This window comes from Stegostoma tigrinum, chromosome 27 (genome assembly GCF_030684315.1).
Source record: "Stegostoma tigrinum isolate sSteTig4 chromosome 27, sSteTig4.hap1, whole genome shotgun sequence".
Lineage (NCBI taxonomy): Eukaryota > Metazoa > Chordata > Chondrichthyes > Orectolobiformes > Stegostomatidae > Stegostoma > Stegostoma tigrinum.
The window spans coordinates 28516574-28538194 of record NC_081380.1 but is presented as its reverse complement, the minus strand read 5'-3'; the positions used below and the strand labels follow the sequence as shown (position 1 = coordinate 28538194).

Sequence of the window (21621 nt, the reverse complement as noted above, 5' to 3'; positions counted from 1 at the left end):
TGGACTCTCTTGTCTCAAATAAGGTTGATCTTGCTAAACATCGATTTCGCCTAGCACATGACCTGTGCAATGTAACCCATATAGATCAAAGTAAATCCTTCTTTACTATGATCTGCCTGTACTGCTTGTAAACAAAATTTTTCACTGTACTTCAGTAGACAGTCAGCTTTTTGACCAAGTTTTTGTCCTGATATTTCTGATTTTTTTTCAATTCTTGTGCAATATAACACTTCAGGACATTTTCCTATCCCACAGACTGTATACAAAATACATGTTGTCATGGTGAATGTAGTTACTTTTTACTCAGAATTGGCTGCAAAATGCAAGGTTCATGATCTTGTCTAATTTCAAATTACGGCTCTCTTTGATTAATTTCGTGAAAGGTTACACGAAACTGAAATCAAAACTACTGACACTTTTCATCACAGGTCACAGCATATGTTGACATGATAAAATATGAAATGAGAGTACACATAAACCACCTTCGTCCATGTCTACAAAATCAAATAACTTAAGGGCAACTCCAAGTTAAGGTCAAGAACAGGACAAATAAGTGCAAATAACAACTCGCAAGTTTGTAGGATTTGGAAGCTGCTCGAGATTCAAGGCACCCTCGTAACTTACACTACTGCTCCCAAGAAGCCGCATCCTCACGTTACTGCCTAACGCAGTCTTGACACAGGACATGCGCAGTAAATGGGGGTCGTTGTGCGGGAGGTAGGCTGCGCATGCGGACTTGTCAATGAATGGATTGTGGGGGAGGGGGAGGGTTTGTAAAGTTAGGGTGAGAGGCAGAAGGGCGGGAGGGAGAAAGGGAGTGGAAGCGGATTGGCCGAGCGCTGCCCGGATCGCGATCACGCGACGGGGAGTCGGGGGCTGACGTCAAGAGATGACCGCGAGCCTCAGCCCCTCACCCTTCCGACGGGCACGCGTGCGCATTTCGCGCAGGCGCAGCGATAGAGTAACAAAAAACCCCAACGGCCGGTTGCGCAGGCGCGTTGGCTACTTGCTTGGAAAGACCCGGCGCGTGCGCAGTCGTATGCCCCTTTCTTCTCTTTTCCTCCCCTTCCTCTCCCATCCCCCCATCAACCAGCAGGCACTTGCGCAGTACGTGTGTGGTGTGTGTGTGTGTGTGTGTGGAAAGTTTGCGCCAACTTGGAGGCAGAGAGAGAAAAAATGTAAAGCGAGCAGCCTGGCCTCCGAGTGTTTGTGTATGTGCTGGCGGCCTTCAGACAGCACCGAGAACCGGGTGACAGATCGCCTCCGGCAGCCGTGGCCTTCTCCTCCCTCCCCACAGTCCGTCCGGCTTCAGGATTTATCCGCTTCATGGTGGTGCCTCTGGGGGGGTCTCTTCGCACGGATGGAAAGCAAGTGGTTCGACACGAATATTATTGTCGCCCAGGGAAGGCTTCGTGTCGGTTAGGCCCTGGTCGAGGCCTGGCTGCGTTGTTGCTGCTGCTGTCGTCGCTGGAGCCCGTTGAATCGCGAGCCGGGATTTCTTGTGGATTTATAAATATTACTATTATTATTATTATTCTGATTGTTTTTTCTCGGACACTGGTCCCGATCTGTGCCTTCGTTTTGGCCAAGAAAGTGGGAAGCTAAGCCAGGGTTTGAGGGGGGTGAATACCCCCCCCCGACCCTTTTCCACCCCCCAAAAACCCATTTTCGTCTCTTTCCCCCCCCTTACGGATTTTTTGTGGGTGTTGGTGACAGCTCAAGGGGGGGGGGGAAACTTGTCTGCTGCTGCCTCGCCACCTTTTTTTTAAAAAAGGAAAAGAAAAGCGGCCGTGTTGAATGTGGGATAAAATGGAGACCAAGACGATTGTCTACGACTTGGATACCTCCGGAGGGCTGATGGAGGTGAGGCTTTTTCTTTGCTCCTCTCAGCTGCTGATCGCGCCCAAACAAATCCACAGCCAGGATTAGGATTAAAAACAGCAAAATTCATTTCTTTTTGCTTATTTAAAAAAACCTCAATACAAATGGCATCTATCTTTCTCAACCGTCTTTTTTGTTAAATAAACAAACGTTTTGGGTCTAGTCTTTTTTCGGCCTGCATGGTGAAAATGGTTTAATCTTACGACCCCCCCGCCAACCCTTCTCCCTTCTCTTCCTGTTTTTATTCTCTTCGCTGCAGAAAATCCAAGCGTTGTTGGCCCCTCCGAAGAGCGAGGAGAGCGACAAGAAGGCCAAGAAGCTGGAGAAGGAGCCGAGGCGGAGCGGCCGGGCCACCAACCACGACACTTGCGATAGCTGCAAGGAGGGGGGAGACCTACTCTGCTGCGACCATTGCCCGGCCGCCTTCCACCTCCAGTGCTGGTCAGTACTTGATGCAAGCGTCGATCTTTCCTCCAGCCCCTCTTACAGAGGGGGACACCTAACTCGGGGATCTGTGATACTGGGGATGGGGGTTTCTTGATAGAGAGCGGCCTGCTTCATCCAGCTCTATACCTTGTTATCTTTGGTTTAAACCTTCTTGGGTTTTTGTGTGTTTTTTTTTGTCTGCTGTCTTTCCCAGGCTGGTGTGTGGTTTTAGGTGTAGTTTCCTAGGTTTGGCCTCAAGGTGTGTGGACCTCGGTTGTGTTTTAGTGGCTGCTTTCTGTACTGCAGTTGTTGCGGCTAAACGATTTCCTTGTCCTGCTCTCTTCTCTCCCCCTGCCCCCGCTCCACGTTTGAGAGGTCTAAGCGAATCCTGCAGCTGGACCTGAACTTTAGAAAGGTGAAGGAAGCTATACACGCTTAAACAAGTGGTTGTCCCGTTAATTGGAGGAGGTTCTGCTGTCACCACATTCGGATCTTCATTGCCAATGCACCCCTCTTCTGACTTTGCAGTTAGGGTCTCATTAAAGTATATGGTAGCAAGATGGGTAGGATAGGGGCACAGTGACTAAACACACCTATCCGCTTCTCATCATCATGGCCTTGTTTGTCCTCAGGGATAGTTTCCTACAAATAGGCCTGGTCCCTGAGCACCCATCTGGGCACCGAGCCGGATGCCTTCCTTTCCTTCACTTAATGTGTTTGCAAATACGCAACATGGCGACCTCCGTTTAAATTATATTTTCTACTCGGAGCGCCATTTTAGTTGACTTCTCGGTTCTGGAGGTTAGTGTCCGATTTAAACTGAGTTCGAAAGGCTCTTGGAAATTTTGTAAAGAAGTGGAGGAGTTCTGATAAATCTCTGGTACACTTTTTCGCTTATTGTTTTATCATTTTCAAGATTCTCTTTTTAAAAAAAACTCACGAAAGTCATGTTATCCCTGTGATTTAAGATTATACAAAGGCATTACATGAAAGTTATTCCATTCAGTCTTGTAATGTCAGTTTATCTCTAATTTTTTTGGCGCTTATCGAGGATTTAAACTTTTCACTTTAAATATGAGAATGCTTGAATGGTCAGTGTAAATATCTCACTGACCGAATAAAACGCACTAGATTTTAATATTTATCTATATCAAGCAGTAAAAAGTACTACTTTACAAGACACTGGCACTTGACAACTTAAATTTAGGTCAGACAATATCTTTCTAAGTTAGATCACTTTGATATCTGAATAATCTATTAAATTTCCATTGACATCTTGCTTTATAAACTGGTTTGTTAGATTTCTAGAGTTCTTCCAGGAGAAAAATGTAGTTGTTAATGCCTTTATGTCTGCTGTACTTTAACTCCATCTTGTCATCAGTATTGTGGTTATATGATTGTCCAGTGCTGTTATTCCCCATAGTCTTTGGAGCACTTTGCTATGTTGAGTTTTGGAATTCTTGTGTTGCATTATTATGCTGTTAAGGTCGTTGAGAATGATTGTGTCCAAATGTATAGCCTATTCAGATTCTAAAGTTTTGGAACTTTAACACTTATTTTGATGTTTTAAACACTTAATTAACCTAATTAAATGTTTTGAATTATTCCTTTTAATTCTTGGGGCAATTTTAATTGAAGGTCAAACTTTATTGTAAATGAAGAGGACTTGCATTAATTTTATGCCTTTCATGACAATTTAGCTTTATAGCCAATAGACCAGTAGTAGAGTAAGAAATACAGTGGTAATTGTAACAAGTCAAGCTTTACAAACAGATGTGAGAATAACCAGGAAATGTTTCAGGTGTCAGTTGAAGGCTAAATATTGCCAAGACTCTGGGGTAATTTCCCTGCTCTTCAAAATGTGATGAGATTGTTTACATCCACCCAAGAATGCAACTTTAATGTTGTACCTGAGTAGTAACATCTCAACAATTCAGAACTCCTTCAGTGTGGAATGGCAGCATAAACCTTAATTTTGTGCTCAGGTCTCTGAGTTGAGCTTTTTATCTATTTTGATTTTTGCGTGGCTAGTAAGCAAGTAGAGCAGTGTTCTTGACTTGAATGGTGTGGTCCTGGAAATGGCTGTATTTAACTTTCCCATTTTGATGACATTCTAAAGATTGGTCTAAACTGAAATTTGTATCAGTTTTTGAGTCCCATTTCCATCAGCTTTGTTCATTAGTTGCTTTGATATTTGCTTTCCTGCTTCCTCCCACTTTTGAATGGTTATGTTTACTGACCAGAGCAAATGATCTTTGGACTATATTGCCAAATTTAGTTTATGCAGAATAGTGGTGTTTGATTGTTTATTGGATGAAAATGCAAGCATTTGTATTTTGTCTGTTGAGTGTATCAAGTTTTGAAAGCAGCATTCTTGCTTGGACTAAGTGGTTGATTGTAAAATAAGTCTGTAACCATTAGTTGGTGCTTTTAATCAACCATAAATCTATGCTGTGTTTCTTGTGAGATTAGTTTTTGCGTTTAACTTGTATGACAGTTTTTGAAGCTTTTGGCCTTAATTGGGCGTAAAACCTGCGTTTTTCTTATGTGCAGAAAGTTGCACAAATCTTCTTGCCACAGTCGGGGGGTGCTACTATGTAAGCAATGTCAGGTTTACATTGAGACACCAGGTAAATTGGTCTTTACAGAAACTTGTCAACTGGTAATATTATGTGTTGAAGCAAAGCCTAATTGTGATTTAATTATGAATTTGTATTAAGTTGGGATGCAGTTGTGTAGATTCGGCAGTGAAAAAGTTATTTGGTTGTGTGCAAATGATTGGCCTTGACATGCTGCAAAATTTTTGTGGTGGTTCAGTATTGTTAACATTGTGCTACATTTGATTAAAATTGATGTACTTGTTGAGGGACTTTTCCCAAGTTCTGCTTTTCACTTTTATATTCTCTAATACTGAATTTTTGATTCTTGTTTAAAATAGATGCAACTGGCTAAAGTCTCAGATTTGGACCTGCCATTTTTGTTTTGTTTTTCAATCCTGCAGGATGTGGTTTAGCTGGTATCTGATTCATTAGTTTTGTTTGATAACTATACCTATAATTTAATGCGAGGTAACTTTATACAAAAGCAAAATAATGCAGCTGCTGGAAATCAGAAACAAAACCAGATTATTGGAAATTCTTAGCTGTATAGACAGCATTTTTGGAGAGAAGAGCAGAGTTGACATAAATGCAAAATACTGATGCTGAAAATCTGAAACTAGTGCAGAGATTGCTGGAGATATTTGGCAGGTCTGTAGCATTTGTGGAGAGTGGAAAAACCGTTGACACTTCGAGCCCAGAATCACACTTTAAGAAGTCATGCTAAATTTGAAACATTAACTCTGTTTCTTTCTCCAGATGTTCTGCCAGAACTGCTGAATTTCTTTACTCACAGCCTTTGTGTTTCTAGCAGAGTTGACATTTTTGTCATTGACCATGCTGTATGGCTTGTCTATTGTTACAACATTTTGATTTGATATAAATGAAGTAGCTATTTTTGCCCTTTGTTTCCTCATTTTTAATTTTTTTGACAAAATTTCGATTTAAACTGACAGGATTGGGTGAAGTCAACATGAATTAATGAAAACGAAATTCTGCCTGACAAAACTGCTGGAATTTTTCAAAAAATATATCCCGTAATGATGATAAGAAACGAGTGGATGTGACTTACTTGGGCTTTCAGAAGGCTTTCAATAAGACTCCACGTAAGGGATTAGCATGTAAAATAAGTGCAAGAAATTGGGAGTAGTGCACTGTCATGGTTGGAGAGCTGTTTGGGAGCTAGGAATCAGAGTAGGAATAAACAGGTCATTTTCTGAATGGCAAGCAGTGAACAGTGAGTCAAAAACAGAAGATGCTGGAAAAACTCAGCAATTCTGGTAGAAGAAAAATCAGAGTTAACATTTCGAGTCTGGTGACCCTTCCTCAGAATTTGACCCGAAACATTAACCCTGACTTCTCTTCACAGACGCTGCCAGACCCGTTGAGCTTTTCTGACAACTTCTGACAGTTCTTTGGATTTGGTTTAGTGAATTGTGAGGTACTTAGATGAGGGCACAAAATGTAAATGACAAAGCTGGGTGGGAAGGTGAAGTGTGCGGAGGTTGCAGAGTTACTTCAGTGTGATTTTGGCAAGTTAACTGAATTGGCAAATGTATGCAAGATGAAAAATGTGCACAACATGTGAGGTTATCTATTTTGGAAGCAAAATCAGGAAGGCAGATTGAGGAAAGGGGTAGGTCCGAGAGACCTGGATGTCCATGTGTACCAATCACTGAAAGTAAGCATGCAGTTGCAGCAGGCAGTGTAGAAGGCATAATGAGAGGATTCAGGTGCAGGAGCAGGGATGTCTTGCTATACAAGTAGTTGGTGAGACCACGTCTGGATTAGTGTGTGCAATTTTGATCTCTTTATTTGAGGAAGGGATACTCTAGTTATAGAGGGAGTGAAACACAGGTTTGATTGATTCCTTGCGTGGCAGGACTAACCCATATGATCAGAAGTTATTTAATTTAAGCTACTTTTACTGGAGTTTAGAAGAATTGATTTGGTTTTGAACTGTTCTATGACTGTTGCTTGTACTGGGATGCAGGGAAGGTGTTGTTTTAAGTGCTTTCCTGGCAGATTGCACATTGGGTGGGGACATAGAATTTAATGGGAATATTTCATAGAAACCTAACAGGACTAGATGGTGTTAATGTGGAAAGGATGTTCCTTATGAGTGGGGAGTGCAGAACCAGGGGTTCTGTGATATGGTGTAGGCCACATAGGAGAAGTGAGGAGAAATTTCTTCAGTCAAAATGGTGAACCTGTGCAATTCTTTGCCACAGAAAGTGGTTGAGCTAAAACATTAAAACATTTTCAAGGAGTTCGATAGCACCCTTGGGGCTAAAGGGTCCAAAGAATATGGATAAACAGTGGAAATCGGATATTGAGTTGGATGATCAGCCATCATCATGCTGAATGGCGGAGAGGCTGGAAACGCTGTATTTTCTGTTTCTCTTGCCTTCTGTTTAAACTTGGTGCCTATTTTGTGTTGCTTTTGTACAAAAGTATAATGCAGTTACCGTGGAACATTAGCTTAAAATTGTTGAAGATATATTTCCCTCTTAAAGATGTAGACTTAACTGTATATTTGCAAATGCAACAACAGCATGGCTCTGTGGAATGTAGATGTCATAATTTTGAAACTGCAGGAATTTTGTGATAGCGAATTTTCTTGAATGTGTTCTACTGATAGAATTAGAATGCCTTTGCTGCTGTAAAGTTTGCAGGTTCAAACAGGAAGATCTATATTTGGTAAAACAAATTATAAGGAAGTGCCCAATCATTTTAAGATACTCTTTATGATTAACTGGTATAACATTTACATGATCGTGCAACACTTTAGGTACTTCAGGTGTGAGTGAATAAAGTTCAAAATGTATGGTGGCGTGGAAAACGATTTCAGGTAAACAATTATCTAATGTACTACCTGAGAGTTTAGTGGAAAGAGTTAATTGTGGCTTTCAAAAAAAAAGTTCAGTCATCCTCTCCATTAAAAACTTAGAGGGCTGTGAGTGAATGGATGTATTGTGGTTTCCTATTGGAGCAAACATGTCTGCAAATAAAAAGCCAACCATTCTATGAATCTGTTCTATATTGTTTAGAATTTTAAAAATTGCAAATTTCAAAATCTGCCTCTTTAATGAAAGTGAGTATATTTTAATGGCGCAGGCTCTGCACTCCTAAGGGCTCAGAGTAAATTTGCGGTGGAATGATTTCATGTTTGGGCCACTGTATCTCAGTCTCTACTGTTGTAATTTTAGAAGGTGGAGATTAATTTTGACGATCTTACAATACCATGGTGCCTGTTAACTTTAAATTGCTGTGTGCTTTAGTGGTAATTGCAGAGGATGATCCGTTCTATAATTTTCATGTGGGTTTTTTGTGTGAAGTAGAGTACATAGTTATGCTAACAGGGATAGTGTTTGAAATTTGATCACTTTAACTGAAATTCTTTACAGGATATGAGTTGTAATACTTTGGGCTGATTTTGTGCAACTGGCACCTGTTGATTTTGTTTAGTAATAGTAGAGCCTAATTAGATGACTTTCTAGTAAATATAAGCTACATAGAGGGAACAGTGGTCTTCTTGATGAGATTGTATTCTGATTGCTCTGAAGACTGCAATTGTGTGTCCCATTTTTTTCCTATCAAAGTTAATTAGATAACCAGATGTTTGGCTTTATACCCTTGGAAGAAGCTCTGTCTTTGGAAACACTTAATTTGTTGTGCAGAGGTTTTGCGAAAATTGTAAAGTTGGGTCTCTCTTTCTGATCCACATCATCATGAGCAGAGTTTTGACATGATCCTTACTGTAAAGGATTACCCCTGAAGAAATGGAAGTATGAGTCAACTAGTAAGAGGAAATGTTTAACTTTGTTCCTACGTTAAGTCCTCATTGAGGAACCTGTCTGAAGGCTTTTTTTCTCGACAGGACAATAACCAGGATGTTTTTATTCATTTGGCTTTGCTGGCTTGGGTAGTACCTATTGCCCATCATTAATTGTCTTTGGTAAGATGGTGATGAGTCACCTTCTTGAGCTACTAGTTTTGAACTATTTGGTTGGGGTGGGAAAATGTTAGGGAAAGAGTTACAGGATTTTGACAAAGAATAACTATCTTTTCAAGATCAGGTGAGTTTGTGGCTTGGAGAACCTGCCTGTGGTAGTCTCACATCTCCACTTGCCTGCCCCACCCCCACCCCAAAAAAAAGTGGTAGCCCACATAGGTTTGAGCGGTGCTGTCTAGTGAGCGTAGGTGAAATTCTGCAGTGCATCTTGTGGATGGCGTGCACTAATTGTGTATGTGGTTGTGGAAAGAGTGAATGTTTTTGGATCAGGCAGGCTGCTTGTCTTGGATTATGACAGGCTTTGAGTAATGGAGCATGACCAAGCCAGGTACGTGGGGAGTATTCCATCACAGCCTTGACTTGAACCTTTGTAGCTGGTGGATTGACTTTGGGAGTCAGAAGGTGAAAATACATGCTGAAGATTGTGAGCCTCTGATCTACTCTTGTAGCCACAATATTTATGCGGCTAGTTCACTTTAGTTCCAACGGATTTAAAAACCAGCCTTTAGCAAAACAGGCTAACTATGTAATTTGAATAATAAAATGCTTTTAAGAACTTGGGTTAACCATAACAGACTCCATATATCCTGTTGTAAAACTGATGCGTTACAGCTAGTACCATAGAATAGTTGACGAACAATATTGAAATGATCAAGCAAAATCCAGAAACATCATGGAAAATACCAACACGAATGGTCAGATATTCTAAAATTAAAAAGGATAAAGGATCCTGAGTTTTAAGGATGAAGCTTCTATCAGTATAGAAGCCCCAATGTTTGTTTGAACAGTTGACACTTCCTTGCTCATGGTTCATTTCAGAAGTGGTGACTGTGATAGAGAACATTGAATCAATTAATTGTGTTGTGACGTTACTTTGTATTTTGCCTCTTCTGTTATGAATGATTTGCGAAGCTGAATAGATTTAATTTTCAGACTGTTTGTTTTTAAAAACCCGGGTGGATGATAATGGTTTGTCACTGTAAATTTACTAAATCACCAGTTGAAAACTATACTTGTAGAGGTTTTTTAAAAGTATTATGTGGCCGAAATAGTTAATATCTGAAGATAAATTGCACCATACGACATGAAGTTTTACTAGATTATTGGAGAACTGCTGAACGTATGTTGATGCTCTTAATTAATTAAGTTTGTGATCTCATCCAGCCATTTGACAATGTGTGATAATACAAAGAACTTAATAGATGTGACTTGCATTTGTACAGCACTTCTTATGTATGCCAGATATCTCAAAACAGACTTTGACGTGTAGATGCCAGTCAACTTGCAACCAGCAGCCCCTCAAATTGCGAAGTGATAAAGACAAGACCTGTTTCTATGATGATTGAGGAGCTAGAGAATAATAGTTCTGTATTCATTGAACTAAACATAAATATTGCATTATTGAAAGTTAATTTGCTGGTCAAATGAGCACCTCAATGTGTTTTTTTTTAATTAGGCCAGTAATTTATTTTTTGAAGTTGCTGAGATTGGTCCTTTTGTAGATTGCCTTGTTATAATGAGTTTGAGAGCAAACACTAAATCAATGACTCTGGAAGTTTTAACAGATGTAATTTTTAAAGAAAATGCAGCCGTCTTTGAGTATTATAGCTGTTATTCTATTTTGAACTTTATTTGAGAATGTTGGAACCAGCAGGGGGAGAGTCTCCATTTGTTTGAATATGCTACATTGACATTAAATATCATCACTTTCCTAAATCATGGCGAGAAATTATAATGCCACTGGACTGCTTCTTAGCTAGCTTTATCTTTTTATGCACGAAAGAGTAATTTACAGATAAGTACATGCTAATTAACAGCAATGAGTTCGGAAAATGCTTGTTTCAATATTCAGTTTGGCACATTCATTTTAAGCGCATTTAATAAATAAGTTGGATTAGTGAAACGGTTGGGCTGGTTTTACATTTTGACACTTTGCAAATCATATCTTGAGCAGATCAAGATCGAGTTTGCCCAAATGATTAGCTAATAAACTTTTTAACTAGGGTCCTGACACAATTCATAAAATTGAATAATTTTGCAAGTTGGCATACATTAGATACTGCCCTGATAAGAGGAAATTATTGAAATTAGGTTTTACATTATGGTTGAGCAAGTTTGCCTTTTTAATTTGGTTATAGTAGATTTTTTTTGTTTACAGTTCTTGAACACAACTGCATCATTCTTCTCAATTAGCATTTGGCTGGTTTTTTTTGTGTAAGTAGCTGCAGTGTATAGTGCTGTGAAGCGCAGATCTAAAGTTTGTGAGGGTGCTGGAACTGGCCTTTTTGACATATCTTTTGAGCTGGTCAACGGATTTTCGAAAACCTATTTTCCCAAATGTTACCTTTCCATTGCTCACTTATTTGTCCATGCCCTCTTCTTTTATATTATAGCCTGTCCGCAAGTAGCTCTCCTGTTTTTTTTTATATGAGCTACCTTGGTTCCAGAGCTTGCTAAGTCTGTCTGCTCAGAATGCTAGTGTCACAAAGTCTGATATAAACCCTGTTTCTGGACCATGGTCGCAACTTTTTTATTGTCTTGTGGATTTGTTCTGTGGTGTATTTGTGGCCATGTATAAAGTTTTTTTTTTAAGTCCATGCACCCATAATATGCATGCTTCTCAACTTGTTAATCCTTAAGTTTGTTTATCTGATTTTATGTTGCTTGGTTATTAACTTGGAGACGTATGATGAAAAACCGCTTGTTAAAACTCCTCCACAAATGGACAACAATGCATCAAAAATTCCTCTCAGAATCACTACAGAACAGTGGCACGGTGGCTCTGTGATTAGCAGTGCTACCTGACAGCGTCAGGGATCTGGATTCAATTCCGCCCTTGGGCAATTGTGTGCAGACTCCCCACAGACGTTCTCCTTGTGTCTCTGTGGGTTTCCTCTGGGTGCTCCGGTTTCTTCCCACAGTGCAAAGAGGTGCAGGCTAGGTGAATTGGACATGCTAAATTGCCCGTAGTGTTCAGGGAGTGTAGATTTGGTGGGTTATAAGGGAACGGGTCTGGGTGGAATGCTATGGAGGTCAGTGTGGACTTGTTGGGCTGAAGGGCCTGTTTCCACGCTGTGTAGGTATGGTATGTATCCTATGATCTAAAATGCATAGTGATATTAAGAAGTATAACCAAACAATTGGTCAAAGAGAGAGGTTTTAAGGAGTGCCTTGAAGGAGAAAACTGAAAAAGGTTTATGGAGGAAATTTTGGAACAGTGGTGTTGAAAATTGAATGCGTGGTCACCGGTGGTAGGGCAATTTAAATTGGGGCTGTGTAAGATGCTGAAATTCGAAAAGCATTTGATGGTTATGTGAAATGTGAAATTAGCAGTTGTGGAAATGTGAAAGAATTGAGTGTTGGACAAATTTTAAAGATAGTGCTTAAATTGGCACCATTATACGTCTATCTGAGCAGGATTTACCAAAAGTTAGGTTACAAGCTGCAAAAGATAGTGTAGGAGGCCGGCCTGGAATGTAATTGTAGTGTCAAGTCTGGAAGTGTCAAAAGCTTTCTCATTAGAATTGTGGCAGCAAAAGGTTGAGACAAGTAGAATTGAGAGATGTTATGGAGGTGTCCTTGATGGTGTAGATATGAGGTTGAAAGCTTCTCTCAGGGTCACCGTAATGCTGAGGTCGCAATGGTCTTGTTAAATCTTGGACAGTTGTCTAGCAGAGGGATGGAGTTGATGGCAGAGGAAACAATATTGTAATAGTGCATTGAAGACAATGTCTTCAGTCTTCCTGATATTCATTTTGGAGGTTTCTGCTCATCCAGTGTTCGATGTTTGACAACAGACATGCAATTTAGAGACAGTGGAAAGATCAGAAGTAGTAGTAAGGAAGTGGTGTGTATTGTCTGTATATTCCAGCTACTGCTTTTTGGATGATATTGGTAAAATATTGTGTGGCTGAGAATTAGGCTTCCAAGAGCATCCTTGGGGATGCGTGAGATGATAGTATGGAAGGAGAAACCTTTGCACCTGGTAGCTTGGTTATATTTTGATAAGATTTGAACCAGCTAGATTTCAGTCCCAACCAGGTGGGTTTTGATGGAGAAGGATCATGTCAAGGGATGTACTGGTACAGTTTATTTTTGTCGTTGTTGCAGCGGTTGTCATCAGTGATTTAGATAAAGAGCCTTTTCAGTAATATGATGGGACAGAAACCTGACTAGAGGAATTTAAACATTCCAGCCAATTAAGTTTCATTGGGATAGATTTGGAAGGTGACACCATATTCAGAGACTTCACATCTCCAACATCCTTGCCGTCTCCGATGGAGGTTTTCAGAAATATCTGGTTAACCCAATTAGTAGTAAGTTGATGACAGTGAATTTCATGGAGAGGGGAAGGGAACATGAGAACAAAACGGCTGCCAATGTCAACTATCTTGGGAACCACAGAAGCGAATCAGATTTTGAATAATTTAGTGGGAATGTATGAGAGAACAGGAGTTTACTCTCAATTAGAGCAGTTACAAAAAGTTGCGTGTTCAGAGATTTGGGAGGGGGTGGTGAGGGAAAGCCTGAAAGGAAATTTGGGCTGGTACATTGGGAAAGGCAGAGAAATGGCAGAGGCAGCCAATTCGTGGAGCCATGAATTCCTTAAACTTGCTGGGAACAGACACTAAAAGGGACACGAAAATGGTCTTAAGTCGACTGCTTGCATTGAAGGAAAGAAGCGAGGTTATGTTTTTATTCCAGGAAACAAACAAATCAGAAATCCCTGACAGAAATAAGAGCATTGAAGTTCACTCTTTCAAGGTGTGTAATATTTGTAAAGTGTATAAGACTTGTATATTATGTCTTAAGATTTCCATAACCTTAATATGTTGAAAGGTAATGGCAGATTTTTTTAAGGAGAATACAGGTTTTTTTCTGCAATCCTAATGTCGTAAAATATCACACTGCAGTGTGTCTTTTCAACAGTTAAGTCCAATCAACTTAACTTGGATTGAGTACAAGCCTTAAGATAAAGAAATGAGTCATTACGATAAACAATTACGTTTCCGTTTTCCATCTCTCAAAGATTAACTCGCTCTGATCTCATATTTTCAGTGTCACAAAGACCACCTACTTCCATTTCCAGAACATCACTTGTCTCCAACATTTCCTCAGGCCATCTCCTGCCAAAACCCAGATCGATGCCTGTCTTTTCTAGAATTGACTGTTCCACTGTTTTCCTGCTGACCTTCTGACTACATACGCTGTTACCATTCCAGTTGTTAATGTTCAATTGAACATTCCACAAAAAAATTCCTTTGCTCATCATTACACTAGACTGCCACCCAAAGGTACAATCAACCTGTTGTTTTTTTCTAAATGATTGAGAGTTTTTATAGACTGCAGATCAAAGGTTAAGATTTGAACAAGTTTGTACGTTATAGAACATAGAACATAGAACATAGAACAGTACAGCACAGAACAGGCCCTTCAGCCCACGAGGTTGTGCCGACCATTGATACTCATGTATGCACCTTCAAATTTCTGTGAGCATATGCATGTCCAGCAGTCTCTTAAATGTCCCCAGTGACCTTGCTTCCACAACTGCTGCTGGCAATGCATTCCATGCTCTCACAACTCTCTGTGTAAAGAACCCGCCTCTGACATCCCCTCTATACTTTCCTCCAACCAGCTTAAAACTATGGCCCCTCGTGTTAGCCATTTCTGCCCTGGGAAATAGTCTCTGGCTATCAACTCTATCTATGCCTCTCATTATCTTGTATACCTCAATTAGGTCCCCTTTCCTCCTCCTTTTCTCCAATGAAAGAAGTCCGAGCTCAGTCAACCTCTCTTCATAAGATAAGCCCTCCAATCCAGGCAGCATCCTGGTAAACCTCTTCTGAACCCTCTCCAAAGCATCCACATCTTTCGTATAATAGGGCGATTCTGGACATCATTTTGTATTCTTCAGTTATTTTAGATCACAAATTGATTAGTTTTTGTAATTAGCCATATCGTTTTCTGTTGCAAGTTGTGAAATTGTGAGCACCAGCCCTTTATCTATAAACATCTGAGAGGCAGAAATCCTCAACATTTAAGTATTTGGATGCCAAGGTATGCCAGACTATGGGTCAAACACTGGAAAATGGTATTAGAATAGTTAGGTGGTTGGTTTTGATCAACAGAGACTGTGAGCCGAAGGACCTTTTTGTGTGAACTGCAGACCTCTGTCTGTGTGTGACTCTCTCTACTCGATTAAGTTAAACAGTTGAAGATTGCATAGAATCAGTGTTGTGTTCTTGTTAGATTTAAAACTACACAAGAGCAGTAACGTTCTATGTGCCTGTTTCTGTATTCAGAATGTAATACTGGTGCTGTGTGAATGTGCTCACAACCAAATATTACCTGAACCTTATCATCCCTCAGTCCTTCAAGATAAATAGAAGTCTTCTGTGATTTATGGTTTTAATGTCATTTTTGTGAGTATTAAAAATTGCATATTCCTGAATTGCATCTGGGAGCAATAAAATCATGTAGGAATTTATTCACATTACCCCCTTTGCTCATCTGTATTTTAAAAAAAAAACTGGTGTTACATATGAAAATGGGTACCACGTTAAAGACAAAACCTGTGCTTCCCTTAATCATTTGCTCAAGTGAATTTACAAATTGTTGCAAAGATTGCTAGACTCTTCATGTTCTGGCTTAGTGCTTATTTTTGCGCAGGGACGTGGCCTACATTGATTAGAGACTTGTCAGAAGAAGGTATTTTTCAGTCATCTGTTTGAAAAGTTGAACATCTTGTTTGTCCATCATCAGTATACCATCTAAGAGGACATGGAGAAGCAGAAAAGCATGACAGGAATTTTTCCAACAGGCAGTTGGGCACTACCTTCAGAAATTTTGATTTTTGACACTCGACCACGATATAGGAGCAGAATTATCAATTTCACCTGTCAAGTCTGCTCTGCCAGCTAATCATAGCGCTTTTTTTCTGACCATATTTTCCTACCTTCTTCCTGTAACCTTTGATCCCCTTACTAATCACTCTGTGACTTGCCTGTACAGCATTCTGTGGCACTGAGCTTCACAAATTCACTGCTCTCTGGCTGAAGAAATTCCTCTTCAGTTCCAAAGGGACACCCCTTTGCTCTGAGGCTGTGTCCTCGCCACTTCATCTCTCATTGATATTGGGTGTTCCCTTCCTGTCTGCAAATGCTACTTGCTGGTATGATTTTTTTTGTTTTAATTTCAGTTTTCCATCCTGTCTAATCTTGATGGGTGAAGTGGTGCAGTTCCCACTTTAAAAACGCTGGATGATTTAAGTGAGCCTTTTGAATGTATGAATGATATTACATAGAACATAGAACAGTACAGCACAGAACAGGCCCTTCAGCCCACAATGTTGTGCTGACCATTGATCCTCATGTATGCACCCTCAAATTTCTGTGACCTTATACATGTCCAGCAGTCTCTTAAATGACCCCAATGACCTTGCTTCCACAACTGCTGCTGGCAACGCATTCCATGCTCTCTCAACTCTCTGCGTAAAGAACCTGCCTCTGACATCCCCTCTATACTTTCCACCAACCAGCTTAAAACTATGACCCCTCGTGCTAGCCATTTCTGCCCTGGGAAATAGTCTCTGGCTATCAACTCTATCTATGCCTCTCATTATCTTGTATACCTCAATTAGGTCCCCTCTCCTCCTCCTTTTCTCCAATGAAAAGAGACCGAGCTCAGTCAACCTCTCTTCATAAGATAAGCCCTCCAGTCCAGGCAGCATCCTGGTAAACCTCCGCTGAACCCACTCCAAAGCATCCACATCTTTCCTATAATAGGGCGCCCAGAACTGGACGCAGTATTCCAAGTGCGGTCTAACCAAAGTTTTATACAGCTGCAACAAGATCTCACGACTCTTAAACTCAATCCCCCTGTTAATGAAAGCCAAAACACCATATGCTTTCTTAACAACCCTGTCCACTTGGGTGGCCATTTTAAGGGATCTATGTATCTGCACACCAAGATCCCTCTGTTCCTCCACGCTGCTAAGAATCCTATCCTTAATCCTGTACTCACCTTTCAAATTCGACCTTCCAAAATGCATCACCTCGCATTTATCCAGGGTGAACTCCATCTGCCACCTCTCAGCCCATCTCTGCATCCTGCCAATGTCCCGCTGCAGCCTACAACAGCCCTCTACACTGTCAACGACACCTCCGACCTTTGTGTCGTCTGCAAACTTGCTGACCCATCCTTCAATCCCCTCATCCAAGTCATTAATAAAAATTACAAACAGTAGAGGCCCAAGGACAGAGCCCTGTGGAACACCACTCACCACTGACTTCCAGGCAGAATATTTTCCTTCTACTACCACTCGCTGTCTTCTGTTGGCCAGCCAATTCTGTATGCAAGCAGCTAAGTTCCCCTGTATCCCATTCCTCCTGACCTTCTGAATGAGCCTACCATGGGGAGCCTTATCAAATGCCTTACTGAAGTCCATATACACCACATCCACAGCTCGACCCTCATCAACTTTTCTAGTCACATCCTCAAAAAACTCGATAAGGTTTATAAGGCATGACCTACCCCTCACAAAGCCGTGTTGACTGTATTTGATCAAGCCATGCTCTTCCAGATGGTCATAAATCTTATCCCTCAGAATCCTTTCTAACACCTTGCAGACGACAGACGTGAGACTTACCGGCCTATAATTGCTGGGGATTTCCCTATTTCCTTTCTTGAAGAGAGGAATTACATTTGCCTCTCTCCAGTCCTCAGGTACGACTCCAGTGGAGAGCGAGGATGCAAAGATCTTCGCAAGTGGCGAAGCAATTGCATTTCTCGCTTCCCAAAGCAGCCGAGGACAAATCTGGTCCGGGCCTGGCGACTTGTCAATCTTAATGTTTGACAAAATTTTCAGCACATTACATAACTAAATAACACAGCTTTGATATTTCTTGTGAAATTGTGTTTTTATAAGGATAACATAATGAGCAGAATAAATTTCCCAAGCCTGACAGAAACCTTATTTAAACCTATCTTAATTCCTCTCAATTCTATTAAAATAGCTCATGGTGTAAATCTAGACTTGGATTTGTCATTTGCAAACCTTTTATTCTGCTGTGCAGCATCTGGAGTGATCTGTGTAAAGGTATTGCATAGGCTCTTATCCAAATTTGTTGAAAATAAATCTTATCTCCATTTCAGTTAAGTTTACTGCTTTGTTCAGGTGAAATTTTTTTAGGCTATTGTTTGGAGATATTAACAGTATTGAGGCAACCAGTTCCAGTAGCTGCATGAAATTGCTCCATTATGTACCTTTCAGCCTTATATTAAATTTGGTTAATTTGTATAGTTTAATTTCTATTAAACTGTATTGTTAATTGCTAATGAATTGACTATATACGTTAGAATTCAGTATTGTGCATCTGAGGCCAAAGATGTATCAAGTTTTAAAAACCTTTTTAAATATAGTGAAGCATATTCAAAATTACAATCACGGACAAATGTAGGACTTAAGTATTTTGCAACAAAACTTGCCGGAGTGTTCTAAGTGACTAATGTAATGTGAAAATGTGTTATCACAGCTTGGATTTAACGGGTTGGCTAAACTTCAAACTAAGGGTTGATTCTTATGCCTGCTCAGTATTTTTTTTTCAAACTGGCAAGGTTTATTCTTTTTATCTGAAACCCAGGCAACACAAATCTAAGTAGATTAAATGGAACCTTGGTACAAATTTTTGATTTTATTGATCAATAAATAGGGGGAATCCTGTTCAATTCAGATATAGATGAGGTTTTATCGTTGCATCGGCTCTGAGCAGATGCTGTTAATTCTTATTCCATTCCCTCGCGTCCAAGCTTTCTTTTTTGAGGCTGTTGCCTTTTTTCTTACAAGATCACAATTTCTGACAATTTAGTTTTATTTTCTCAAATGCAGTTGTGTTTTTCAAAGCTTTAAGTGCTGCATGATTTACCTGCAATTCATACCTTTTTGTTAAACAAACAGAAAATCGAATACATTGTAAAAACCATTATTTTAACAATAACGCTACTTCCCCTCTCTTGTTTACAATATACTTTAACTTCTGAAAATGTAGTTAAGGTAATTTGTAGTGGAGTCGCAGGCAATGTAACTTTATGAATCAAGGCTTTTGCAGGGTGACGCAGTGGCTCAGTAGTTAGCACTGCTGCCTCACAGCACCAGGTACCTGGGTTTAATTTCACACTTGGGAGACTGAATGAATGGCGTTCACACATTTTTCCAATGCCTGCATGGCGTTCCTCCATCTGCACTGGTTTCCTTCCACTGTCCGTAGATGTGGAGGTTAGATGGATTGGCCATGCTAAGTTCACAGTGTCCAGGGAGTGCAAGCTAGTTCGATTAGCCAAGGGAGATGCAAAGTTGGGATGGGGGTGGTCTGGGTGAGATGCTGATTGAAGGGTTGATGTGACTCGATGGGCTGATTGGCCTGCTTCCACACTGTAGGCATTCTATTTTTATTTGACTTTGCAGAACTGCTCAGTTTTCCACTGATTGCATAGACATAGACCATAAAGGATGCGAAAGACTGAAGTGCCTTACTGGTGTATAATTAAGTCTTCAAACAGGATTTATGCTATATTCACAATCTCGCAAAGACAAGATAGGAGAACTTGTTGATAGAGTCATAGAGCCAGCTTCACCATTTGTTTGAAGTGCAATTTTACCCTTTTGTCTTCTAGCTTGCTTGCCCTAGTCACCTGACTGACACTTACAGGGACAGGGTGGGTCTGAGTGGGGGGGGGGTGCTCTTTAGAGGGTTGGTACGGACTCAGTGGGCCAAAAGATCTGCTTCCACACTGTTGGATTTCAGTGATTCTATGATTGATAAGTCTGAATGCTGATATGAATTATTCTATAAATAACAATACTTTCCATTTAGGCAGCACTTTCACACAATAAAATGTCTTAAGGCACTTCACAAAAATGTATTTCTGAAAAACCTGACACCACCCAAATGTTTGGTTGAAATTATTTTTATGGAGAGCAACTAAGAGATTGAAAAAGAAAATTCATGAACCAGTGAACAAGATAACTGAAGGCATTGCTGTCAGTGGCAGAGCAACAAAATTCAGGGATGAGACACTGACATGAATTCACGGAGGATGCTTTGAAGAAGTTGCACCCATCATGGCCCTTAACCAGAGATTGTGACCCCGTGTTCAGGGAGAAAAAAGTTGTTAGCATCTACCTTGTCAAGCACATTGACTATACATGTTTCTATTAAATTATGATACATTGTTCTGAATTTGAAAAGAATACTGGCTGTTTAGTGCCCATAATTGCAAATTCTGCCAGCCAGAAATGTTGCACGTGATAAGGATACACCTGAACAGGTCTTTGAAACTGGACAAAATGAAAAAACAAGTAAATGGTGTAAATCACATGTCACGAGAGATGCATAATGTTAACTAGGGAAGATGCTAATCAATGAAGTATGATGTTTATCCACTTCGGAAAGAAGAATATAAAAGCAGAGCTTTTTTTTCTTTAAAAGCCAGAACCAGAACACATTGATATTTAGGATTTGGGTATTTAGATGTATGCAATAAACAGGAAGTGTCGCAAGAAATTATGGAGGCAAGCAACCCCTTGGGGTCTAAAATAGCAAATGGAATCCTTTCCATGGCTTTGGTCTCCTTCGGGCAAGTAGACCTTCCTTTCATAACGAGTGGCATGAGAGCTGTCAGATTCTTGTGAGAGAGTAGAATGTGCCAAGTTCTTTTGGTTTGAAGAATGGGAGATGATTTCTGTGAAACATAAAATTCTTAACCATGATTGACAGATGCGGAGAGGTTGTTTCTCATGATTTGAGAGTAGCTATGAGATATAGTCTCAGGATAAGGCACAGGTTGGCTGTTAAGGACTGAACCATTTCTTCACTTGAATAGTTGTGCGGCTTTGAAACTTTCTACTCCAGGGAGTTGTGTTCTCAGTCGTTGTGATGAATATGCTAGAAACTGGATTTAATGTCAGTTCAGCTATAATCTGATTGAATTTTGGAGCATGCTTGAGAGGGCTATCTGTTCTTCTCCAACGGTCATTTTTGTGCTCCTGAGATGCTGCTTGGCCTGCTGTGTTCATCCAGCCTCACATTTTATTATCTTGGATTCTCCAGCGTCTGCAGTTCCCATTATCTCTGAGAGAAAATATAGTACTTGACTAACTGCGAGGTTTTGAACTGTAGAGCAGTTAAGTCGAAAGAGATGTTTCAAAATGCACTTGTATCTTCTGAATTTCTATTGCTTTATAGTTGGTATTTCCCTCTTCCATTTTAAAAAGCCCTTGCTTTTGCTCATGCAAGTAGCAAACCAGATAGTCAAGTTGGTTGCAAAAGTGTGATTCTCCCCGAATCACTCCTAACCATTTTAGTTTTATTCGAGTATTTAACTTGGCTTCTTGCATGTTAAATAATACAATGTCTTGTGCTGTACTGTGTTGGTTAGACATTGCTTCTTTTTATAGATAAATGTACTTTAACAGTAGTGAAACTAGTAATCTTTAGTGCTCACATCATCTCTAGTTTTGCTTGTATGTTTTCCATTTATTTTTTGGCTAACTTTTCTTGTATGAGACTTTGCAAAAAAGGAAATTCAACTCCATCCAAATGCCTGGTGTTTTATTTAAAATGTTACCTTTTTGAAATATTGAGCACTGTCATGATGTATATTTAATCTGGGGAAACACCAGAAGTTATAAATATACTATAAAGC

General features: G+C 40.1%; 1 protein-coding gene across 1 annotated transcript in view; it reads left to right on the top strand.

The window, feature by feature from the left end:
- The first annotated feature begins 1064 nt into the window (after positions 1-1064).
- Positions 1065-21621, top strand: part of phf12b (PHD finger protein 12b) — an 83222-nt gene continuing 62665 nt past the window's right edge. The window contains exons 1-2 of the mRNA XM_048557233.2: positions 1065-1863; positions 2141-2322. Coding sequence (XP_048413190.1) covers positions 1798-1863; positions 2141-2322 — 248 coding nt within the window. The 5' untranslated portion in view covers positions 1065-1797. The remainder of the gene's footprint in view (positions 1864-2140; positions 2323-21621) is intronic.